Below are 24374 nucleotides of genomic sequence, written 5' to 3'. Positions count from 1 at the left end.
TTATTTGTAAACTCTGCAAAGGGAAAGAGAAAAATCTAAGCACCCAGAAATTGCAACAGACTATTCTAATGGGAACACAATTAGCTAGACTGTGTCATTCATTTGCCCAGCTCTGTCCCACTTCTCTGACAATGAAAAATGAGAGCTATTTCTGTGAGAGTCATAAAAATCCCCAGTTTGAGCAATTATTACATGCAATCATGTAACTAAATAGGAAGTTTCATACTGGGAGGCAAAAAGCCTCCAGTAGAAAGGATGAAAATATTAACTACAAAGTGATAGATCAAAGCACCTCTCCTTCCCCCCATCCCTGTACTATTCCTAAAGGCTGTATTTCTTAAGGACCAAGCAAGTCTGCCTGCCAGTGTCAGCTCCTCTACAACCTTTAAAATTATCTCACAAATACGTCAGGAAGGCAACACTACCAGATTCATGGTTATTGACTAATGTTTACAAACACAGAAATAAATTTAGGAATCCAGGATATCTAGTTATCAAACACACTGACATTCACCTGCAGTATTACCCACACTGTATCTCAATATTCTTGCTCACAGACAGAACATAAAGGTCCTCCAAAACCAGAATCAGGCTATCCATAAAGAGACAAATCACACTTCACACCTTCAGAGCCACAGGCACTTCCCCATCCCCTTAATGTACATATTTCTCCTGAAAAAAGCATTTTTTAACTTATCTGTGAACATGCAGAACCAGCAAAGCAAGAGTTGGATGATCCACAATGCATTTCTAAACAGTGCTCACACCAAACACCAGCCACTTCAAACAAATCACAGGTGCCCATCATTGAACCAGGGTCCTAAGGTCTTTTCAGTATCTAAGATTGCTCAGAAGGTGATCCTTTGATCACCTGTATACAGTAATAGACATTCAAGAATCAATAGCTAATATTTTATTAACAACTTTCTCCCAATCAATATACACTCAACTATGAAATATTCAGCACAGGTATAAAAATGAGATCATAGCAAAATGAGAAGTGTTAATACATTGTTTCATGGTGTATAAAGTGCAAATTTAGATTTAAAAAAAGGAAAAACCCAAGACTTACTAAAGCCTTTGTCACACATATTTCTCACAGTCAGAAAAGCCCATCAGATGTAAGAACCACAAACTTCATGGAAAATTTTCTGTTCAGCTTAACAAGTTTTACGGAATTCCTTTGTTTCATAAGTAAAAGCCTTACTCTGGAAATCATAAATCCAAGCAGCATAGGCAAAGATACAACAGCAGAGCAGCAAAGTGCTGCACATTTCAGATATGCCACTCCTAACCCAACAGGCTGTTTTCATCCACCACAACACACTGCCTTTCAGGAGATACACACCTGTCAAATCCAAATAAATACACTGCAAGTTCTGGGCCTTTCTGCAGGTCCAGTGATTGCACTCCAGATCATTTCCACCATTCCTTAAATTGAACCCATAGGAATTTGGCACTGCTGTGATCCAATGTGAATGGGCTCCTCTCCCTGTGCAGGGGATTTCTCTGGGAGAAATGCACACTCGTTGGTCACTGTCCCAGACTGCAAGGCAAGATGTATTCTATTTGCCATCTGCATGGCAGTTGTCTTCTGTTCAGTGAGCAATTTTCCTCATCTTTTCCACACCCACTCCTCCCTACAGGGAGACACCTGCTGATAAGGGGCTACTGAATGTCCCTGCATGGCTGATAAGAACTATAACATCCCACTGGGAGATGGGAATAGCTTGGCTCCTCCCAAGGGAGGAGGCAAGCATTCCTACCCAGATATAATCTGGAGGTTCCAAAACACCAGCACAGCTTCCCACTGGATTTCCCAGAGGAACAGCTGCCTCTTCCCCTGGATCTTCAGAGGCAGTCTGCACCCTTCTCCAGGATCCCTGCTCCAGCAGAACCACCCCTGGCACTGCAGGAGGGCTGAGCCACAATTCCAATGGCCCTGCTGCCAGCACCCTGACCCACAGGGTGTCAGGCTGTGTTCTGACTCTGTCAGTGCTGTTCTAGTTCACTGCATTGTTTATTTTATCCTTTTATTTTTCTTCCCTAGTAAAGAACTGTTATTTCCTGCTCCCATATTTTTTGCCTGAGAGGCCCTTAATTTAAAATTTATAGCAATTCAGAGGTGGTGGGGGGGGTTCCATTTTCCATTTCAGGGGAGGGTCCTCCCTTCCTTAGCAGACTCCTGTCTTTCCAAACCAAGACAGTCACACAGGAGACACACACAGGCATATTGGGAGAGCGCTGGAGCATTTTCTCCTGATATTTTCCAGCAGCCATGTGCTCATTGTTACTCAAATCAGACAAGCCATAGAATCTATTGGAGCACCAAAAGCAAACACTAGAGATATTCTGTACTTGACAGCTCTTCTTTGTATAGCTGAATGATGTTTGGACAGAAAAAAGAGGAGACAGCAGGGCAAATAGAGAGCTCCTATCCAGCATGGCCAGCACTGGGCCTGGCTCCACCAGCCTTTGGAAGCAGACATTAACACAGCCTGGGACTCTGAGAATCTGTATGGGAGGTTTAAGCCACATTTATCCATCTGACTTGCCAACCTCACACGCATTGCACCTCCTCTTACCTGGGACCATTCTTGAGAGCACCTTCCTTGACACACATGAATAATCTTGCAGTTCAATGTGAAAAAGACTTTCTGTAAAGACACTGAAATTCTGGGGGCAAAGTCCCAGAATCTTTTCAAAAGAAGATGTGAAGATGAGAAGAAGAGTTAGAGTATTGCTGTACTGCTCAGCCCCAAAACTAAAAATAGACTTTTAGGTTTCAGATGAGAAGATTAAAGCATACTTATGAAAAGGTATTTCAAATATTAAAATGGAGTGCAAATAGAAAGGTCAAAGTATTCTCTGTGTTCACTGAGAATATGACAAGAGGTGACAGTCTTAAACTGTGGCAAGAGAGATTTAAGGGAGCCATTAAGGAAACCTTTCCAAACAGCTGAGGAAGGGAGACACAAAAAGGGAATTAAAATGTTTCCCTCATTGAAATTGTCTGCGTTTTTCAAGAACAGATAAGACAAAGGATGTTTCAGAGTCCATGGATCCTGCCTTGAGGAATGGTGAGCCTGATGCCCTTCTCTGTGATTCAGTTACTTCCTTGATTTAGTAGGAGAGTTCAATTCTTGTCTGAAGAACAAAGAGTTTGTTACAAATAGGATCTAGAAACAGAATAGAGATTGGGAAATTTTTACATGTTTGGACAAAGGAGATGACAAACCCTGGCAGTTATATCTCCAAAAAGATCAGAACTTGATTGAGTAAACTCTTTCCCAGAAGCAAGTTGCACTCCTTAAGGCATTCACCCTTACTGTGGGAGCAGATGACTAAACCATGAGAGCTTTTTGCTTCCAGCCACTGGCATCGATCCTGCAGCTGCTACATGTTTGTGAGATAGCACACTCCCACTAAGAAATGAGTGTGGTGGCTCTCTTTCTATCCCTCACCTCCCTGACTGCTTGTAGGAATTGCCACATTTAGGAATCTAGAGTTCTTATGCCATAAAAATGGATTTAGTCCTATTGTATCAAGGAGAAATCCTGCAGTAGGAGAACTCGGGACAAATGCTGACCAGGAGACATGGCTTGTCCTTGATGTCTCTTTAGATAGACAGCTTCCTTCATTAATCCTGACTGAACATTAAATATATCATATTATTTTTTATGCTTAATGCTTAAGTTTATGCATAAGCATGAACATACATAGACAAAACAATTTAAAATGCTGCATTTTTATGACAGTTTATACAGCAGCACAAAAGACTGCAGCTAAGAAATAATGTGAAAATGCTAATTATGCCTAAGTCAAGAAATACAACCATCAGCATGATTTGCGGTCAGCTGTTTAATTAATTTTAGTATTAATAAAGTTACAGAAAATCAATGTGTCAAAAGGACTTGAAAGGATTACCAACTACTCTGGACAAATTAGCAACACTTCCACGCCTAGAGCACAGGAAAGCACAAAGATGTTTAATTAAACTATTTACCAGTGAGGAATTTAAATCACTGTAAATATTGCATTTTTAGTACTTTTTTTCCCTCAGATTGAAAGCACTTAGGAGCAAGTAATATTCTGTTTTCTGATGCCATTTTTTTAAAGGAAGGAATGTAAAAAATGTCAAACCCAGTAAGCCCATAAAATGAAGGTAAAGTCAGGAATAAAAGAATGTAACATGGCATTTAAAAGTAGAGGACTGGGGAATAATTCAACTCCAAAACAACAAAAGATGTTACAAAACTGCATGGAAAAAGGAAGGAGAAGATTTATAACATAAAGGCCACATAGTTACTCAGGGCTCATGCACACTGTGCTTCAATGAAGTGCTATTGTTTCTTGTGAAAATGTCAATATCTATAAAAATAAACCTCGCTGTTCACTGAATTCTTGCCGCTCTAAGTCTGTGTTTTTCCCATATCTAATTTATCTGATTCTTTACTAGACTCCCCAATGCTTGTCACTGTGTCTGCATGATTTTGGGCAAAATACTCCAACTCTCTGTGCCTCAGCTTCCCTTTTCCAAAAGAGCAATTAAATCCTTCTCAGGCTTCAAGGGATGCATTGAGAAGCCCCATTATCTGTGTCAGTACAGCATTCTCTGACAATACAGAGGAATCAGCCTTTTTAGTATTGTTAAAGACACAGCTTCCCTGTGGCAATAGTGCACCAGTTATCTCTCTGTGGGACTTATCTAAAGCCAGAATGAATGCCATTGAAAGCTCTCTCCTGTGCTAATGGGGTTTGAGCCAAAACCTCTGTGACTGTCAGTCAGCTGGTGTGCAGCTGCTCTGCTTCTGTTTTGCTGGATTGATTTAATACACTTCCAGCCTTCTGCTGACTTGTCCTGCAGAGCAAAGAAACGCTCTCTGATGCGGGCAGTGCCCACCAGCACACAGATTACCTGCTGCTCAACTTGTCCAACAGCCCTCCAAGGGACTTGGAACAAATGTTCCTGCATTTCAAGGCACCTCAAACTAAATCACATTTCTGGGAACAGAGCTGCTATCAACTGCAGGTCAAACAAAGGAGTCTTACTTACCACCAGGAGCTGAGTCCTGCCTTGCCTTAGAGCACTTGACATTAAAGGGCTCAGCTGAGTAGAGAGCAGCATATAAATATCTTGTGTCTGCTGAGTTAGCACAAGCAAAGCATCATCCATTAAGGTTGTCTTATAACCAATGTCCAGGTGTGTCGTCTTAGATAGCATGAGTTCTATTGTCATTACAGTGCAAGGGATCTTGTATCTCCAGGGCTTCATACCTCCTCAAAGTTCCCTCACAATGCAGCTCCTCTATGTGCTGCCTGTCCATGGTCCTTGCAGCATCATCTGACTCTTCTCCCACATCCCACCCATCCACTCTTTTATACCACTTGCTCTTATTGGTTACAAGTGTGGCCTGTTGAGATCCAGGCCTGTTTCTAATCTTTAGTAATTGGTTCAGCTGCAACTCACTGGGGGATGAGATTACCTTCTACACCACTTCGTTTACCCCTACTGTATCCCCTACATCTAAAAATGCCTGAGTGTTGTCCTGAAGACATGCACACAGATCACAGTGGGCTCCCAGAAGGACCATGGTGTGTCTGCAGGGCGTCCTGGCAGAGTGGCTTCCAAAGAAGGGAACACAGATTGGTTCCAAGCAGAATCAGGGGGGTCCAGATTTACCTGAGGTGCTCAGCCCCAGCCAAACCTATTGTGTTAAATATCTGACCCCTCATCTATAAATGGTGACACCAACCCAACTGATATTTTCATCATTTTTCTACGAAGGTTTGGCAAGTTTGCTGATGACACCAAGCTGAGTGGTGTCATCACCAAGCTGAGTGGCGCCAGAGGGAAGGGATGCCATTCTGGAGGACCTTGACAGCCTTGAGAGGTGTGCACCTCAGAACCTCATGATGTTCAACAAGCCCAAGTGCAATGTCCTGCACCCAGGTCAGGACAATCCCAAATGCCTTCTCTCTGGGCAGAGAACTGATTAAGAGCAGCCTTCAGTAGGAGGATTTGGGTGCGTTGGGGGAGGAGAAGCTCAGCATGACCCAGCAATGTGCCCCTGCAGCCTAGAAAGCCAGCTGCATGAAGAGCAGTGTGAGGAGGTCGGGGCAGGTGACTGTCCCTTCACTCTGCTCTTGTGACACTCCAGCAGGAGCACTGTGTACAGTTCTGGGGCCCCAACAACAGAAGGACAGATCTGTTGGAGAGTCCAGAGGGACCCCCAGAGATGCTCTGAGGCTGCAGAACCTCTCCTATGAAGACAGACTGAGAGCCTGGAGAATAAAAGGCTCCAGAGAAACTTTCCAGCACCTAAAGAGGGTCTGTAAGAACTGGAGAGAGACTTTTTACAGAGAGACATAGCGAGAGAACAAGGGGCAATAGCCTAAAACTGGAAGAGGGCAGGTTTAGATTAGACATTAGGAAGAAATTCTTTACTGCAAAGATGATGGGGCCCTGGCACAGGTTGCCCAGAAAAGCTCTGGCTGCTCAATCCCTGGAAGTGTCCCGGGCCAGGCTGGATGGGGCTCTGAGCAACCTGGTCTAAGTGGAAGGTGTCCCTGCCCATGGCAGGGGGACGTGGAACTAGATGATCTTGAAGGTCCTTTAGAACCCAAACCATTCTATGATGCTATAAAAAATTATGTAGTTATTAGGCAAGTGTATTGGATTTGTGAGGCCAGATTTTGGTAGCAGGGGTGGCTCCTGTGAGAAGCTGCCTGAAGCTTCCCCCATGTCCAGCAGAGCCGAGGCCAGACAGCTCCAGGATGGACCTGCTGCTGAGCCATTCAAGAATGATGGTAATGCCATCATAATTTGGAGGGAGGGGGTTTACACTCTCCATTTCAAGGGAAGCTCCTGCCTTCCTCAGCAGACACCTGGCTTTCAAACCAAGACAGTGAGGGATCTCTCCTGGTCTTTATCTCAACTAATGCCTCTCTGCTATATTTTGTCCCCCCTGCCCAGCTGCACAGGTGGGTACCAGGAATGCAGACAGGGTTGCCCCACTACAGCCAGATCCTAATGAAATCCTTTAGAACAGCAAGATCTAACGAGAGCTCTTGCACAAAACAAACCTGAAAACTGCTCCCCCCCAGACCTGTCTTCACTGCCTGCTGCCCCAGAGTGGTGTTTTCAGCTAGCAGACAAACCCATCACGAGAGCAGCTGTAACATTTGCTTACTGACCTCCCTGGACAGCCGAGACCCAGCGCAGCACTTTCAAAGCGCGAGTGCCACACCAAAACTAACAGTGCTGCTTTCTGGAATGCTAATTTAGTTTACAAAGAAGAAATAGTGGAAAAGAAGGTCACTAGATTAGATTTCAGAAAACAGCACTATCTTTCAAAGTGACCATATTATCAATTGCCTACCTAAAGGCTTTCATTCAGGTCCTTTGCGAACACACACATTGATTCTGGATGTCAGGCCAGTAACCTGCCCTTTGAGATTGCCACTTCACTCTAGTGAAACTTGCTGCATTATTAGTGTTATTATGGGGCCAACTACACCACCTTGAACCTGACAGGTAAAGCCCAGCAACAAAAATACAAAGGCATCAATTTTAGTAATAGCAAACAATTTGAACATTTGTTCTAACCATAGCAGGGATTTTCTGCAGTTGAGCTGCCTTTAATAGATAGGGGAGGGGAAGAAGGGAAGAGCAGGAGAAAGGGTTTCTGATTTTTTCCCTTGAAAATGAGATTTCTCAGAACCCTTACATTCCTCTATGCTTTATGCACAACTTTTCTAATAATGTGCTGGAGAAGGGCTTGTTCTGAAAAGCGCAGTACATTCAAAACTGAATGCTGCCCCAGAAACCACACAGGATGGAAGTGAAAGGACTTATGGGATAACCAGTCAGAATCATTAGCTTTTCTTATTTCCTCTTCTCTACCCATACTATAAATCAAATTAGAATATAAACTCAAGACTAAGTTTTCTAAGATTTCTTCTAAATGATATACTTCTATTCTAAGACTTCTAAATAATTTATTTCTATGTAACATCTATTTTTTCACAGAATTAGAATACTGAACTATGTGTTTTGAAAATACTTCCTGTTTCTGTGGTGGATAAAGACTTACATTTTGCAAGTAATGCACAAATCTCATTGCTTTGAGAAACCAAAGGTTAAAGAAATTCTGGGAACATCATCACAGCAAATGAGGACTGAAAGAGAGTCAAAGTACAGTCCACTATTGAAACACCATGCAGACCAGTAAAATATGGAGGTGGATTATTTTCACAGAGAAAAACACCTGCCAGCATAGCTCTGGTGCATGAAGAGGAGGATGCCTGCACAGGTCTCACCCCATTTTGACAGAATGGGTACTACTGACATGTTGGATGGCCAGATGACTTTCTGTGAAAGTTCTATTTCTACTTCTTGGAAAGATAAAACTTGGACAAAACGGGCTGAGACATTCTCAAGTCCAAAGGAGGCTTCTTCATTTAGAAGAATGGCCGTGAGTAACACATGGAAATGGAGAATGAAAAATCTCCTGGCACCCTCATTTGAAAAGGTCTTTAAGCTTTATTACATAATCAGTGAATATTCATGGTAAATTTAAAAAAAACAAACAAACAAAAAACAAACACAAGCAAACAAGAAAATCAAACAAAATACAGTGTTCAAGCCCAGTAGTGACTACATAAAATGAAACTTATTCTTTGAATGACTGCAGGATTTGAGAAAGTTTTTGGTGTTCCATGGAGACAGAAGGAGAAAAATGCAAAATTTGTCATTATTTTTTAACTGGCCATCATAGCTGTTAAAGGCCAGGAATCTTTTCTTTGATCATTGTGATTGTCTTTGTAGAAAATGCCATCATAATGCAAAGAGAGATGAAACCCACCCATGCTGTTTTCTCCTCCTAGCAGCATGATATATGTGGTCATTACAGGTAACTTAGAGCTTATTAAGATGAAAAAGCATTAGCATACTTGATTGAATGGCAGTGAGATATAGGAACTATGTATTCTAGTTTCAAGCTACAGAAAATCATAGGCATGAATTTTTAACGTCATACCAGAGAACAGATGAGGCCCATCAAAAATAAAAGTATTATATTCTTATTGCGTAATTTGTAAGGCTTTAAAAAGCATAAAATGAAATAATGCACTTCTGAAGCAAACTCCCAAACTGCTATGTTAGAAGAAAGCAACCCAAGAGAACTTATTTTTCAACAACCAGGGTAAAAACATGTGAGAATCAATCAAATGCTCTAAATCAGTGCATTCCAGCAAATGAGAACATCTGGAGCAGCAAATCTTCCTGCCAGTTTCAGATGGACAAGACTGTGATTTACTAGAGAACAGATAAACAACCTGTCAGTGCCACAGGAAGAGACTGAAAAGCAGGTTCCTATTCCAGGGTAAGTCTTCTTAATAAAACCATCTTGCATTCAGCAAGTTAATTAACATTCAGTGCACAAAGCCCCAGGAACAGGTAAGCAGAAAACCACTAATGTTCCCTTCTTGGTGAACACAGGTTGAAGTTATTACTAGGCTGACTAATCTGTCTCATCATCCCAGGTGCTTTGCTTACATGAGACTGAACACTGATTATTTATCAAAATAGTCAGTACTTGATTTGAAGTCATAGGTGAGAGTTTAATATAATGGTAGACTTCATCCAGAACAATGTTTTAGTCACTCTCTCTGTCTAAGTGCATTTTCTGTGCAATCAGCACATCTTCCAACACAGCAGCTTCTTATTGATAACCACAGAAGTTTCTACTTCACAGTTGGAAACTACTACCCAAAAATTGTTTTGGGAAAAAAAAACTTTCAGCAACATCAAACCTGTACAAATTAGTTTAATTTCCCTAAGGTCCAGTGTTTTAAACAAAATACTGGAAGCAGCATATTTAAAATTTAGCACTATCCAAATGAATTTTATTTTGCTCATTTCAACTTGACATAGCATTTCACCAATCATTTCATTTCCTTTTACAAAGATAAAACCCCCTCAATATCAAATGGAAACATTTCATTCAGCCTAAAAATTGTTTCTGATCTACACCTTGCACATAGAGATTTACACCTCTCACACACTTTCCACATAGAATCTGCTCAACTGCAAATGACTTTATACCTTGATGAACTGGACTCAGGCTTCCCAAAACAAGATTATCTCCTGCTCTGTAGAAAAACTCTGTTTTAGGCTCAGCAGTGTGCAAAATACATGCAATGCCATGCCTGTGCCTTAAGCACTTCCATCTGAAACTTCATCTTGATCCTTACCCCATACACACACAATTTTAATCAAAACACCAACCCATCTCAGGCTTTCAGAGCTGTCTTCAAATACATGGTTCAAAACCAACAAAATTTCTCATCTATTTGGTTTGAACAAAGAGTGACAAAATTTTAAAGACCTGAGTCATAGCTACAGTCTATGGTGCGTGCTAAACATTTGTTGTCAGTATAAGGGGAAATTACTTAAGTATTTGCTACCTGATTTTCTTATTACTTTTTTTTAATCATCTATCACTGCTAGAAGTCTGTATAATGTGAAATACAAAGACAGGATTAGTGCTTCTATTGCACGGTATTTATCTTAACTACATTTCATATTCTAACAAACACTTATTTTTAAATACAACAGGCAGTGAACCAAGTTTCTCCTGATCCACGTAACACCCTTGCTCTGCTTTTTACCACAATATCAAAAATGAACTGCTTTTTGCAAGAGGACAAACCTGCAAGCAGTAGTTGTCTCTCTCACTCCATTATCTGTTCTTTTGCCTGCTCTGGATTCTTTGTGTGCATGCACTTTAAGAGAATGTTCCCTCATTACTGTCAAGCAACTTGTCTTGCTACTTCACACTTTCTGGGTGTATCACAAATACCTTTCCTTCTCAGCCCTTTGCATGCCTAATGATAATGCCTTGCTGGAAAGAAAGGCACATTAGGAAATTAGTAGAGCATATATGGAAAAGAAAGAGTCAGATTATCAAAACCACTCTCCCTGTCACTGTGAAGGCTGATACCTCACACAGCACAGAATTTAAGGTCTGAATCTGTCATGTCACATTGTAAAAGATCAAGAAAAAGTGAAAAGAGACAGATTACACAGAAATAATGACTCTTTGAGCAAAATAAAAATCAGCTTCCCGACAGCTATTTAGTATCAGCATCTCTCAAGAGGTGGCCAGGACTTGCCTACAGTTTTATAAAGTATATAATATTAGCTAAAAGACATGCTGTCATCATGAAAGTCAGCATTTCCTATGACCTTCCCTAAGGATAACACGCATTACAATGTAGTTATTCCAGGCTGAAAATCATTCTGATATTGAATATTCCTGTGCCATCTTTCCACTTCAGAGAACAGCTCACCCAACACCATTCTAAACATGTGTCAAGGTGATTTATATCCATTTCAATAAACCTACCTAATATTTTCCTCCTCTGCATGACAGGTGTACCATCAAAATAATCCCCAAATCAGACTTTCTGGAGCGCTGTCATTGAAAGATGTTATTCAGCTAGCTAGACTTGGGATGAGCAGTTCAGCAGCTTCTCACATTTTTCTGAGACTCCCAGAGAAGGTCTCTTAAAAACCCCTAAATGGAAATGAGGCCCTAGCTACTTTCCACTAGGAATTTTTAGAGCTCATTTTGCAGATAGATACCTGTAAAAATACCAATTAGTGCTACCCACTTGCTGTCTTTTCTAAACAGCATGTTATAGTTCTTGAGACATTAATTCTCAGCATTAACAACGATTTCCAAACCACCTAACAATAACTGGATTTAAGAATTTATACATTTCACTTTTCCTTTTGCATGTTTGTCTCGGCTCTGCCCAGAAACCCTCTCCTCCTGGGTAACTTCTCATGTTTCAATCCACTGACCAGTTTCAGACCACAGCTGATGAAGCCTTATGTCACATTTTCTGAAAAAATCCCTTCACCAGGCTTTCTTCTCCTGGGGAGCTGAGAAGCCTCAGAAAAGAATGAAAACAATAATTATCTGATGGCTTCTCCTGTGTTTGCTGCTTTGGAATGGGGTCTGGAGATCGTTTACTAAGTAGTCACTGTTCAATTGGTTTTATGCTAATTGTTTTTAATTAATGACCAATCACCATCAGCTGTGTCAGACTCTGAGGAGTCAGTCACGAGTTTTTATCATCATTCTTGTCCAGCCTTCTGTCTGTGTCCTTTCTCTTTCTTTAGTATAGTTTTGGTATAGCATCATATCATATCATATCATATCACATCATATCATATCAAATCAGTCTTCTGAGAACATGAAGTCAGATTCTCAATTCCTCCTAAATCCTGGGGACCTGAAATACCCCAGTCTTATTTCTTCTCACAGCACACATGGCCTCAGCCCCTGCAGAGGCAGATGGGACATACAGGGACTGTGTCTTGGCTGGCCTCATTGGCCTTCTCCAGCCACCTCCCAAGCTCACCCCGCAGGGGAAAGGCACTTCCTAGCACATTTATCCACCCTACCTGTGCCTGAATTTCACCCTGGCGAAGGGCCAGCTGCTGAGTGGGAATGGACAGAAGGCGGGAGTGCCCCAGGAGCAGCGTGGCAGTGCCAGGGCTGCAGGTGAAGCTCACCTGTGCAGGAGAAGTCGTCCACGCGCACGTAGCCTGCCACGCAGTCGCAGCGGTAGGAGCCGGGCAGGTTGACGCAGACGGTGTTGGCGTGGCAGTAGTGCATCTTGGCAGCACACTCATCGATGTCTGCAGGGGGAAACACCCAGGGAGGATACAGTCAGACTTAGAGAAATGAATAACGTGACACTGCAGAAAATAAAGTCCGTTTGCAGCGCCAAAGGCGATCTGTTTAAACGCTGGTGCCAAAAAACGAGGCAGATTCAGTAAAAAATATTCCTTAAAATAGATTTAATAAACAAATTAATTCTATAAAATCTATAAATAAAAGATAAATCTATAAGCATATAGATAATAATAAAGATAGTATATATATAATCGATTATTAATAATATATATAATATAGATAATATATAATATATATCTAATATGTCTCTACTCTATATCTAATATATTGATAATATAATATATAGATAATAACATAGATAAATCTATAAATATAGACGAATCTCTAAATACTAGATTTAATAATCAAAAAAAATAAATTTCAGCAAGAAAATCTATAAATATATAGATAATAATATAGATAGGATATAGATAATAGATTATTATTAATATATATAATATACATTATATATCTAATATACATCAACTCTATATCTAATATATTGATAATATAATATATAGATAATAATATAGATAAATCTATAAATATAGACTAATCTAGAAATACTATATTTAATAATTTAAAAAAAAATTTCAGTAAGAAAATCTATAAATATATAGATAATAATATAGATAATATATCGATAATAGATTATTAATAATATATGTAATATAGATAATATATTATATATATCTAATATATATCTACTCTATATCTAATATATTGATAATATAATATATAATATATAGATAAATCTGTAAATATAGAGGAATCTATAAATAATAGATTTAATAATTTTAAAAAATAAATTTCAGTAAGAAAATGCCTTAAAACTCCTGTGTCATTAGTAATGTGTTCCTTCCCACTGCTCTTCATGAAACATTATTTCTTTTTTTAATTCTGGAAAAGCAACACATACATTTGGGGGTTTTGGGCAATGTTGAAAACCAAAAACTGATGCAGTTTTCAGACACATAAAATAGTGTCAAAGTATGCAACGCTGAAAATGCGAACTCTTCAAGGCACGGTGCCTCCATAGAGCATGGGTGCAGCTGCAGTGCCGGTCAGATGTGCCACACCAGGTTTGCCAGGAGCAGATTCCACTGCCCAGGTGAACAGTGAGCTCTCCACCCCTCCAGACTCGCCCTGGCCCTGGACACACAAGTGCTGCTGGAGTTACTGGCCAGGGCTCTCTGCCACCTCCACGTGTCACACAAGGAGGAGACAGAACCAGCCACCTAAGCCCATTTTATGGTTTGCATCACATCAAAGCAAAAAAACCATTATTAAGGAGCAGCAAAATCTTGACCTCATGTCTCTGCTGAAACAATCTCTATTGCTGCTGCAAATCCAAAATCCAAAACTGTTTTCACAACAGCGACTCAAACCTGTCATTTACTTGCCTGTTTAAATATCTCAAAGCTCCATCATATTGCAAACTGTAAAATCTTCTCCCTTCCTTTTTGACAAAGCCAGATATTATCCCGAAGAATTTTCTTTATTTTTTTTTCTCAGCAGGACAGATTTTCTGCTTAGCAGCGCAGATTTTACATGAAGTAATTCAGGGTTTTCAAAATATTAATTCCAGCGTTACATATGTCCAACACAAAGAAAGATTAATCAGAGACATTTTCCCCCCCTATTCCTTTCCTTTTGTTATTGATTGCTCACACTCTGGAAAGGTATGGATTGCCAGCACAGCTGAAGGACCTCCTCAGCTCGTGGAGTGGTCACCCCACAGCGCAGCCTCCTGTCACAGTGTCCCTTCTCCCTCCACAGAGCACCTAAACATCAGCAATCAGCCCCAGAACGAGGGGGGAAGTTGAATTGTGCACGTGCTGACTTCTTGGCTACCTAAAATCAGGTATCTTGTTTAACCTTCCTAAACTGAAGCAGCTGCAGTTGAGATGCACCCCCATTTTTTTTTCCAGGCTCTGAAAATGAAACACATGCCAGCTACACTCGCACTTTCTCCATTACAGACGTCTGTCCAGCAGGAGCTAGCAGCTAAATCTCTTCGTGCTGGCCAGCAAACAGCTGGCAGCTGGCAGCAATTTCTGACTGCTGCCAACTTGGGATGCATTAGAAACGATGGCCTGCAGGCACAATACTTTGTACACCACTGCAAACACCTTCAACTGTCTGATTCTTGCATTTCTGTTGTTTCAGTGGCAGTGCCACTCGATGAAATGAATTTTAAAAAGTCAGGAGCATCAATATATGAAAGATAAAAGCCAGGAAAAATCCTCCCACATGTCTTGTTATCACACCACTGAGTGCATGAGCCACTTGGGAAACTCTCAGGTGTTGACGTGCGTTCACACTGATCTGCTTGCAGACTATTTTTAATAGGCTTTTGGAGCTAGCTTTGAGGAGTTTTGCTCTTGCATATCTAATAATTTTCTAGCATAAAAGGAAAAGGAATGAAAAGAGGTCTGCAAAGAAAGCAAGAATGTCAAAACAGCAACCAATTTACCTGAAAATTAACCTTATGCACTACCCTTCATCTCCTGCTCCCTCACTACACCTCTCTTTATTCCCCCAAGGGGAAGTGAGAGGATTAAAACTCTCAGTGGTAAAGGAATTTGAACTTGGATTCATTGCAAAAACGGCCCAGGTTGCTGCAACAAAAAATATGAGAATACCCAGAGATAAAAAGAAAATTCACAACCTATATGAAAATACTGCCATGAGAGAATATCTCAGAAGGAGACTAACAGCTTCAAGTGATGACTTGACTATAAATAGAAGAATTGAGAAAATCTGGCACTGGGTCGCTGCAGAAGTTCCAGAGCCCAGGAAGAAAAAGCCTGAGCCCAACAAAGAAAGCAGAAGTAAGAAAACACAAAAAAGATCTGTCTCTTCAAACTTTGTTCATTTATTTAACTGTCCTTGCAATCTTTGGGAGTTACACTTTCCATAAAACCCTTTCAGCATTTCAGATTTTCTTTTACCTTTGCAGTATTAGCCTTCCACTAATGCATGCATTTTTCTTTAGAGAGAACAATATTGAGAGGTCAAAACTGGCAACAGAATTTTCTTATTAAAGCCTGTAGGGCAACACTAAATCTGCTGCTCTGGACCACAATGCTACAAATACTTGTAAAAGGTTAGGTATTCATCACAAAAAGCTTTGGGTTTTTACTTACTACTGTTAGAGTGAAACCCATAAAGCACACAGTGGTATCTATCAGCTCAGCTGTAATGGAGCTCAAATTGTGATTCATGTGTATGGATTGCTTGTCGCATTTGAAATATTAAAGCTCGTCTTCTAGTGGTCGTTGGAGGTGACAAAAATACATGATTTATGCTTCTCTCTAGGCTGGTGAAGTAGTTTGTTTTTCTTTTAAAAAGGTATACTTATGGTCTTTAAAATGAGACTTGACACAGCATAATTATCACGCACGTATCACCAGCTTCACCCACATCAGCTCACACTCTGCTCCAGCAGACACTTGGGCTCCAGCTTCCAGCAGGGTCAGGTGTGCTAGGGGGTGGGCTGGCCTGGCAAGGGACTGGGACACCACTGGGTCTCCTCAGCAGCCAGGGAAACAGGGTTCACCATCAGTGCAGAGCTCTCCTTCCACACCCTATAGCTAATTAGCTGTCTTATGGCTCTGCTGCAATAAACAGAGTACGTGAACTCACAGGCACTAATAAAAGAAAATACCTGTCACTGGTTGTGCCAGTGCACTCAGCAGTGCTGGGAGCACGCTGGGATAATAAAACACAAGGACAGTATCTCAGAGGAGCTGCCTGCCCAGCGCCTGACAGGCCAGCACCTCATCCCAACCAAGGAAACCAGGCGGGAGGGGAAGACAATACAAACGGTGTTCAACCATGGAAACCAGGGAAAAAGGTTTTCTCATCTGCAAATGCACTTTACAAACTGCCCAAACCACCTAACTCTCTAATGCTTTATTCAGAATCCTATTACTACATATCTGTAAGGTTTAAAGATGACAACAAGACACCAGATCTCAACTAGAGCATCTCTTTACTGTTTGTCCTCCCCAATAAGTCACATCAAACCCCACTAATTTCAGCTGTAAAGAAGGGACAACACCTAAGGAATGGCAATGGGAGTTTTGTCCATTCAGCCCAAGGTAAATGGACCTATTGTTTTTTAAATTGTTAGTCCTGTAATACCCACGAGGGAACAATTTTGGAACAGAGCACTCTCTGCCTCTGGAACTGTACACCACTCTTTCCATGCACTTAACAATAATCCCTTTGCACATCAGTATTGTCATCACCTGTTGTCTGGGGCTTCCTTTTCAGTTTAACTACTGAAAGACAGTAACATGCAATTCAAAACAAAATGAAACAAACTAAGAAGTGTTCCAGAGCAGTAACAGATTATGTATTTTTATCATAATCAATTATTCTATTTGCAGCTATCTCCCAGTTACTCACTTTCCAGTTGGGGACTATACCGAACAAAATTAGAATTTTCAGGAACTCTGTAGGGAAGCAAAGGCAGAAAATCAAAAACAGGGAAAAAAACCCCCAAAAAACCAGCTTTGCAGAAAGCTCTGATGTCTAATTCATGATTATTAATGTGGGGAAGGATTCCCCTCCCCTCTTTTTATTTCCAGCCAGCACGATGCATTGACTTGAACAGTGTTAGACCCTGGTCTACATAACCAGGATTTTTAAAAATGTGAAATCAAACAGTCTTACTATTTAAGTAATGTCAAATCTTAAAGTATGTTCACAAGCTGACAGAATCACATCAATGAAGTGTCCAAACCAGCAGAGAACAGCAGTGCTGGAGCACAAGACAGGTCCTAAAATTTCAGCCACCTCGTGCTTATGCTAAACTGAGCACATGCCATTTTCACTGCACTGACTTAGCTGCCCCTTGTTCCCTGTACTCACTTGCTCTCCAGATTCTCCCTGATTCTGCCCTCCCCTGCTCTCATCTCCTTTCCACTGGCAAACTCACTTGACTTCAGCTCCGCTTGCCTTTCCATTTTTCCTTTCCACCCTCCCTCTGCCTGTCTCCCTTCTCGTCCATCTCATGCATCTAACACACCCCCCACCTGGTTTTTACCTTTAGCACAGGCCAGGTTTCTCACACTGTGCTCCAGAACCCTCAGGGGGACAAAGAGCACTAGACACAGCAGTCAGCAGTTCCCAGGGAGCTGGCAGCAGCTCAGCCTCCCCAACTGCCTGAGCGAGGAGAGACTAATTACTGGCAGCAAATGTTTAGGCTAGCCTTAAAACTGTTCACCAACAACTGTTTACCAGCTTCCTTGGTAGCAATTCATCTCCTCCAAGGCAGGGCAGCAGCACAACTCTGCCTTGGGGATGGAGCTACTGCCCATTCAGAGGCAGGGAAAGAGCCCAGAAGAAGAGCAGATGAGCCAAAGAAAAATGTCCCTTTCAACAAGGCTGAGAAATATTACCCTAATGTCGTTAAGGAACTAACTAGTGAAAAATGCATTCAGAGATTAGGGCTGGTGTAGCACCACCTGGGAATCCAAAGGCAATAAAATAACTATCAATATAATAATAGCAGGAGTATTATCATTTGGACTTTTAGAGCATCATTAAAAGGGTGCAGCCTCTTCCTCTGCACGCAGCAGAAAAGTGCTTCCCATTGATGGACCCACTTTATAATCAGTGCAAGAGTATCAATATTCCAAATCTGCTTTCTGTCTATTTAGCTGCTGCTCTAGGGATGGAAACTGTACGACTATCAGGTTAAAAAACTAAACAAATAAATATTTTAAAGCACACATTCACATGCAAATCACACTTGAACAGTCATACTTTCAAGTGCAGACCAGCCCCAATAAAAAACATTCCCTAAACTCCTAAAAAATAAAAATGCAGGGGAATGTTCCTCATCTTTATTTCAACAGTATTAAGCTTAAATACTTTCACCATTCACACTCAAGGAAGCAATTGCTTATTCTCAAAAAGAGATCACAACATTTTGCTACCTGTTTCTCTGCTACAGTAGTAAACTGCCCAGGATTGTGGTTGTTTCCTAAAATCTGCCCTAGGGAAGCCTTAGATGTTAAAATATTGCCTAGGTACAACACAATCCCTACTCCATCCTTGTTATTGCTTACAATAATACACAGGTCCTCAGCCTCTTTACTTGAGGTTATGATTATTTGCTGAAAAAATGAAAATTAAAAAAAAACCTGATTTGCATAGCCTAAATCTGCAATGATCTGACCAATTCCCTGACTCTCTGGAGCCAGAGAATTTAATCTATAGTTTTTCTGGTCATCATTCCTCAAAAGAACACAATCCCACCTTTAAAAATCTTGCTGTTCAGACATACTAGTGTCCCTCTCAGCAAGAAGTTGTTTCTTTTTATTATGCTACTAAATTCTGCTTCTCCCTCAGGAAAACTGAAAATTTGAAGTTCCACTCTCCTTTGTGCTTTCCATCATTACAGTGGCAAATTATGTGCCCTGGTTTGGTGGGAGGATCCCAAAGAACCTTGAGATCTCTTAGGATAAAAGCAGTTTATTTAAATGGAAGCTCTCCTAAAAGATCATTTCAATCAGTTCAAAAGCTGCCATGTGTTAATGTCAAAGAAAATATAAGTAATGTGGTGTTGTTTTTAACATAAAGGAACTGTTTTCTTAACCCTAAGTGCATTCATTTGATAAATACATTAATAGAACATGTTCACAGACTTAATACTTTTTTTAAAATGTTTGCAGCTATAGCTCTTAGGGATGGTTGATAACTTATTCATAAGGTATCTCTGACAGTTGCAAGTAAGTTATTTTAAAAAATATGCAGCCGGAATTCACATATGATAACACAGCTTAAGAGAATGCAGATTAAAAATAATCACAGAAAGCAGAATTAAACATTTGGTGAAACAGGTTTTGGCTAACAGCAGCAGCTCAGTCATTTGCTCCAACATGCCAAAGCAACTAGGGAAAACAAGTCAAAATCCTGCTTGTACTGCTGTAGCAGCTGCTGTGATGTTTAGAACTAACTGAAGTTTAAAAAGATTGCTTTATCCGGGATTACTGAAGCCTTTTAATTTTTTCCTTCTAATTACTCTTTGAAACTATACTGATATTCTATTTAGAATGCACAGCAGCAGAGCAGCCTACTAAGGAGTGTGCCTGAGTGGGTGTAAGGATTTTTCTTTAAAGACACTGCTGGATTTGCTCTTCCCCTCAGCGGCTTATGAGAGACCAAGCAACGAGCAAGCCACTTCTCATTTTGGGAGTCTGCCTGGCCAGCAGGATTCAGGACTTTTACCCCAGTCAGTGCCACCTTCCCTGCTCTCCAGCTACTCCACCAAGGCAGATCAATGCCTTTGAGGACATTCTTGGATTCTGAGGAATGTTCATTACATCCTCTCCTGGACATTATGGCAGAGAGGCACTTTGACACCCCAGGTATTTTATCACACTCAGGAATACCAGCAGCTACTTGAAGGAAGAATTTTGTATTTCAGGGAAATGACCTGGTGTCCTTCAGAAAGAAAAAAAAATAAGAAAGACAATGATGACTGCTGCCTGTTGAACTGTACTAAGTGCTCTGAGATGTGATGACAGGTAGCCTGGGAGAAACACCGAGAAACTGCTTCATTCTGAGCCTTCAAGCTGACAGAGGGTGGGTTTAGATTCAACACTGGGATGAAATTCTTCCATGTGAGGCTGGTGGGGAGGAGCAGCACACGCAGAGCAGTGGTGGTGCCCCATCCCTGGAGGTGTTCTAGTGCAAGGCGTCCTTCCCCATGGCCAGGCTTGGAAAGAGGGGCTCTGTAAGGCCCCTTCCACCTCGAACCACTCTGTGACCCTTTGCAACTCCTGCTGATCATCTGAACCCAAGTGGAGGTGACCCCATAAAATCCCACTGAGCTGGCCCTGCAGGAGCTGGTGGGGCTCTGAACCTTGCAGGAGAGGCTGTTTGCTCTTTGCAGAGTGGTAACCAGGAGATCTCAGGGGTTACTGAGCTCTGGCTGCATCCCCCAAGAACAGCATTTATCACAGCCAGCAGAGATCTGGGCTCTCTCTACCCACATTCAGAGCCACAGCCCTGGCAATCCTGCCAAGGACTCTGCAGCAGGTGACAGCTAAATTCAGGTAAGAGAGAAGCTCAGAACAAGAATGCCCTTCAAATAGAATGCATTTTGAAAGCTTCTCTTGTAAAAATATTGAATTAGGAATAAACCCATGTAGCTGTAAGTCTCATAATGATGTTAGGGGCGTTTTTTCCATACATATTTTACTTTAAAATCAGCTCCAAAATTGCCGTTCTTTTTATTATTTTTATGAAAAATGTTGTGTTCAATATTTCACATTGTAAATGCTTTCATCCATCAGCCGTACTTTTTTAAAGTTAGTAAATAATCATACTTGGACATGTTATCTTTTTCAGAAGAGAACTTTTCTTAAGGCCACTCTGCAAATCTTAATTTAGGGATAAATAAACATTTCTACAGATGTGATAAGTAAAATATTGGTGTTCCTAAGCTTCATCCTTGTAGATGTAATAAATGCTGGCATAGGCATCGTCACATGTAGTCAATAAAGAAAATATTGCTTAAATTCACCATAATAATCATGTTTGGCAGTGCAACAGAAATTAAACAGTACAGAAAACATCAAAAACCACTGGCTTTTCCTATCCTGCCTCAGGTATGGTGCATGTTTTTTCCAGATGTTTTGGGAATCTCCTAGCTGCTGAGGAGGAGATAGCGGGGAAAAAAGGCTTATCCCACAAGGTGTGGGACAAATCCTTTCTCCCAAGATGGTTTATTGAGGCAAACAGTAAATGGTGAGCCATCCTCTGCCAGCACAGCACATCTCTGGGCAGCTGCAAGGGCTGAGGTTTGCCATCAGCACTTGGACACTCCTCCCCAGCCCCCTGTTGAAACCCAGAGCACTGACAAGGTCTGCCCTCACAAACCCACAAATGCAGACCAACAAACACATCAATCTCTGGGAAGGCCCTTCCCTCACACAAGTGTGCCCACCAGTGCAGCACAATTTGCTTCCCTGGGACACAGAGGGAGCTGACTGCTTTCCCCTAACCCTGGATAGAAACCTCACCAAATCACCACAGGGAAAGGAGTGGGAAGGGTTATATATAATAAATCTAACTGGACTACTCTCCCTCAGTAGCACTCTCCCTTAGTACCACTCTTTCACTCATTTTTCTTCTTCAAAGGCTCTTAATGCACAAGAATTCATTCTAAATCTAACTACTTCATGCTTAGCTGTAAGAGTTACCATTACATAAGTCTACTACAAATAAAAGGTTATGCTGCTACTGCTCACAAATATATTACTGCCCATTAGAAACCAAAGCAAAATAATCACCTCCTTCTCAGGAAAATAGCTCTGTTCCCCAGAATGACTGCTCCTACTTCACTACATAAATGTACTCCTGAAGCCAGGCTTGCTTTGGCTTTGATTTCACTTTTGAAAGAAACTCCCGGATCTCAGCAAGCACTGATGAAATAAATTCTGCTGTCCAAAAAGGAATGCAAGATCTCTGTAACAGAATCACCTCCTTATTTATTGTTATTGTTTAATCTTTCCAAACACTCTGAGAGGTACCAGCGGATGCTTACACAGAGGGAGGGTGGAAGGGAAGAGGTGAGGGTTTGGGTTTTTCCTAATCTTCCATTTACCTGTATTAGCCAAGCAGTGCAATACATTGAAATAACTCTATCCATTTTCATTCAGCTTGGAGCTTACCTTTTCAACCCCCTCTATCTGATTTTACTAATGGCTGGGGTTGAACAATGGATTATTATATCAAAATGAGCAATTCTTTCTTCATGCCATTATACTGAGAGTAATTTTATGAAATATCTCGTTCCCTCAGCTTGTGTCCTATGCCACCATCCACCATTTTTCTTTCCCTCTCTATTTTTTGCCCAATAATCTTACCCAGATTTTCCCCTTCTATGTACATCCTGCCATATTGACTGGCTTACTCTTTCAAATCCACACAGATGCTATCTTCAAATGATAAATTGTAGAAGGCTGCCCATGTAATTGATCTGGAATCCCTGTGCCCACAGCAACATTTTACTGTGGCATTTTGAAGGATGCTGCAGCTCTCTGAAAAATGAAATGCTTATGAAAACTGTATGGGGCTTTTTTAGGGTGGTGTCTTTATCATGCTTGAAAAAACCTACAGCCCCTGGACAACTATTAGTCTAGTATTTTATAATGACTTTAAGTATATATTGTTATAATAAATGAGACAGATAACATCTTAGTAGCAAAAATCGTACCAAATTAATACTCCACAATTTTGCACTGAAGTAATTTTTTCACTCAAGGACCATTTGTGCAGCACACAGGCTACAGAACATTATTGTCCCATGCTGCCAAACACCAACTGTGCCCTATCTTCTCTATTTATGGCCTTCATTTTCCCAACTATTCTCTTAACATCTTTTCAGCAGTTCATTATTCAGCTGTTTCCATCACATCTTGTTCCCCTCTCCAGCTCTGCTGAAAAATCCATGAGGAAGCACTGAAGGGGCAGACTCATCACCACTGCTGAGCTGGCAGCACTGCCTCCTCACTGCCACATCATTCCAACCAGGTGACAGAGGATTTACTGGTTTTATTTTCATGGGCCCAGATTGCTCCCTGTTAATCAGGTTCCACAGAGGATAAAGACTAATATCATATTAGATAAGGAAATTATGGATCATTGCAAAACAGTTCCTTTCCGAGGATCCCTCAGAGCCATGCTAAACACATTTTAGTGTTCCACATCCTTGCTATGCAATCTAGTGTTATTGTCTGTGCCTTTTTAAATTTAATTTCATCTGTAATGTAAAAATAAACAATGAAACATCAGCAGAATAAAACCACCTAATTTTAGATATTATAAATACTTTTCCCTATAAACACAATCTTAATTGACATAACTGAGAAGTGCAAGATGGATCTCTCATCAGCAAATATGATAATCAGGTGTGATTTATAGCACTAGTTACTAAAGGAGGCATTTCTGGTTTGGAGATTGCAACAGCACTGCATTCCTTGGGCATAACCTGAGGTGAAACAAGCAAGAGGAACAGTAAGGGGGGGTGGGGGAGAATCCAACAGTTGATCATAAAAATATTCTTTACCTGTAACCTAAAGTCCTGCCTCAATACTTAGGATAAATTTTATTTTAATTGCTTTGCTTTTGGCTATGAAATTGAACTGGTGATTTAATCCTTTCCCCTTTGATAACACAGTCACATGCTTAGCTGCAGTTAAAAAAGAAGAAATTGGAACGCTCACGTCCTTCATATTTCATTTTTAGTAACTCTTCATCTGAATTACGGCACAGCCCATCATCACAGGGTGTTTTACAATACATGTTTTAGACACATTTCCTTTCTCAGTGTCAGCTGCTGAGGAACCCATCCACAGATTCCCTTGAGTTCCACCAAGGCAGGTGGTCAGGGCACCAAGAAAGGCTGGGGCAGCGAGGTGCAGAGGCAGCCAGGAAAGCCAGCTGAGAGGGATGTGCAGCTTCTCCCTGCTTCAGTGGGACACCCTGAAGGGCCATGTGCCCTCCTGCCAACAAGCTTCCTGAGCTTTCCAGAAGCAGGGTTTAATCTGTAGAGCACAGCACACCTTTGGGAGTAGAGGCTGGGAACAGAGGCAACAT

The 24374-nt window shown here is 41.1% G+C and overlaps 1 protein-coding gene across 1 annotated transcript in view; it reads right to left on the bottom strand.

Moving 5' to 3' along the window:
- The window catches only part of NELL1 (neural EGFL like 1), a gene marked incomplete at both ends in the record, with an annotated part of 282292 nt that overhangs the window by 132556 nt on the left and 125362 nt on the right, over positions 1–24374 (bottom strand). Inside the window, one exon of the mRNA XM_084207298.1 lies at positions 12590–12715. Within this exon, the coding sequence (XP_084063424.1) occupies positions 12590–12715 (126 nt within the window). The remainder of the gene's footprint in view (positions 1–12589; positions 12716–24374) is intronic.

The sequence above is a fragment of the Fringilla coelebs genome (genome assembly GCF_963513975.1).
Source record: "Fringilla coelebs genome assembly, chromosome: 6".
NCBI classification, from domain to species: domain Eukaryota; kingdom Metazoa; phylum Chordata; class Aves; order Passeriformes; family Fringillidae; genus Fringilla; species Fringilla coelebs.
Note: the sequence above shows the minus strand (reverse complement) of the source record. Positions and strands in the feature narration are given on the sequence as shown.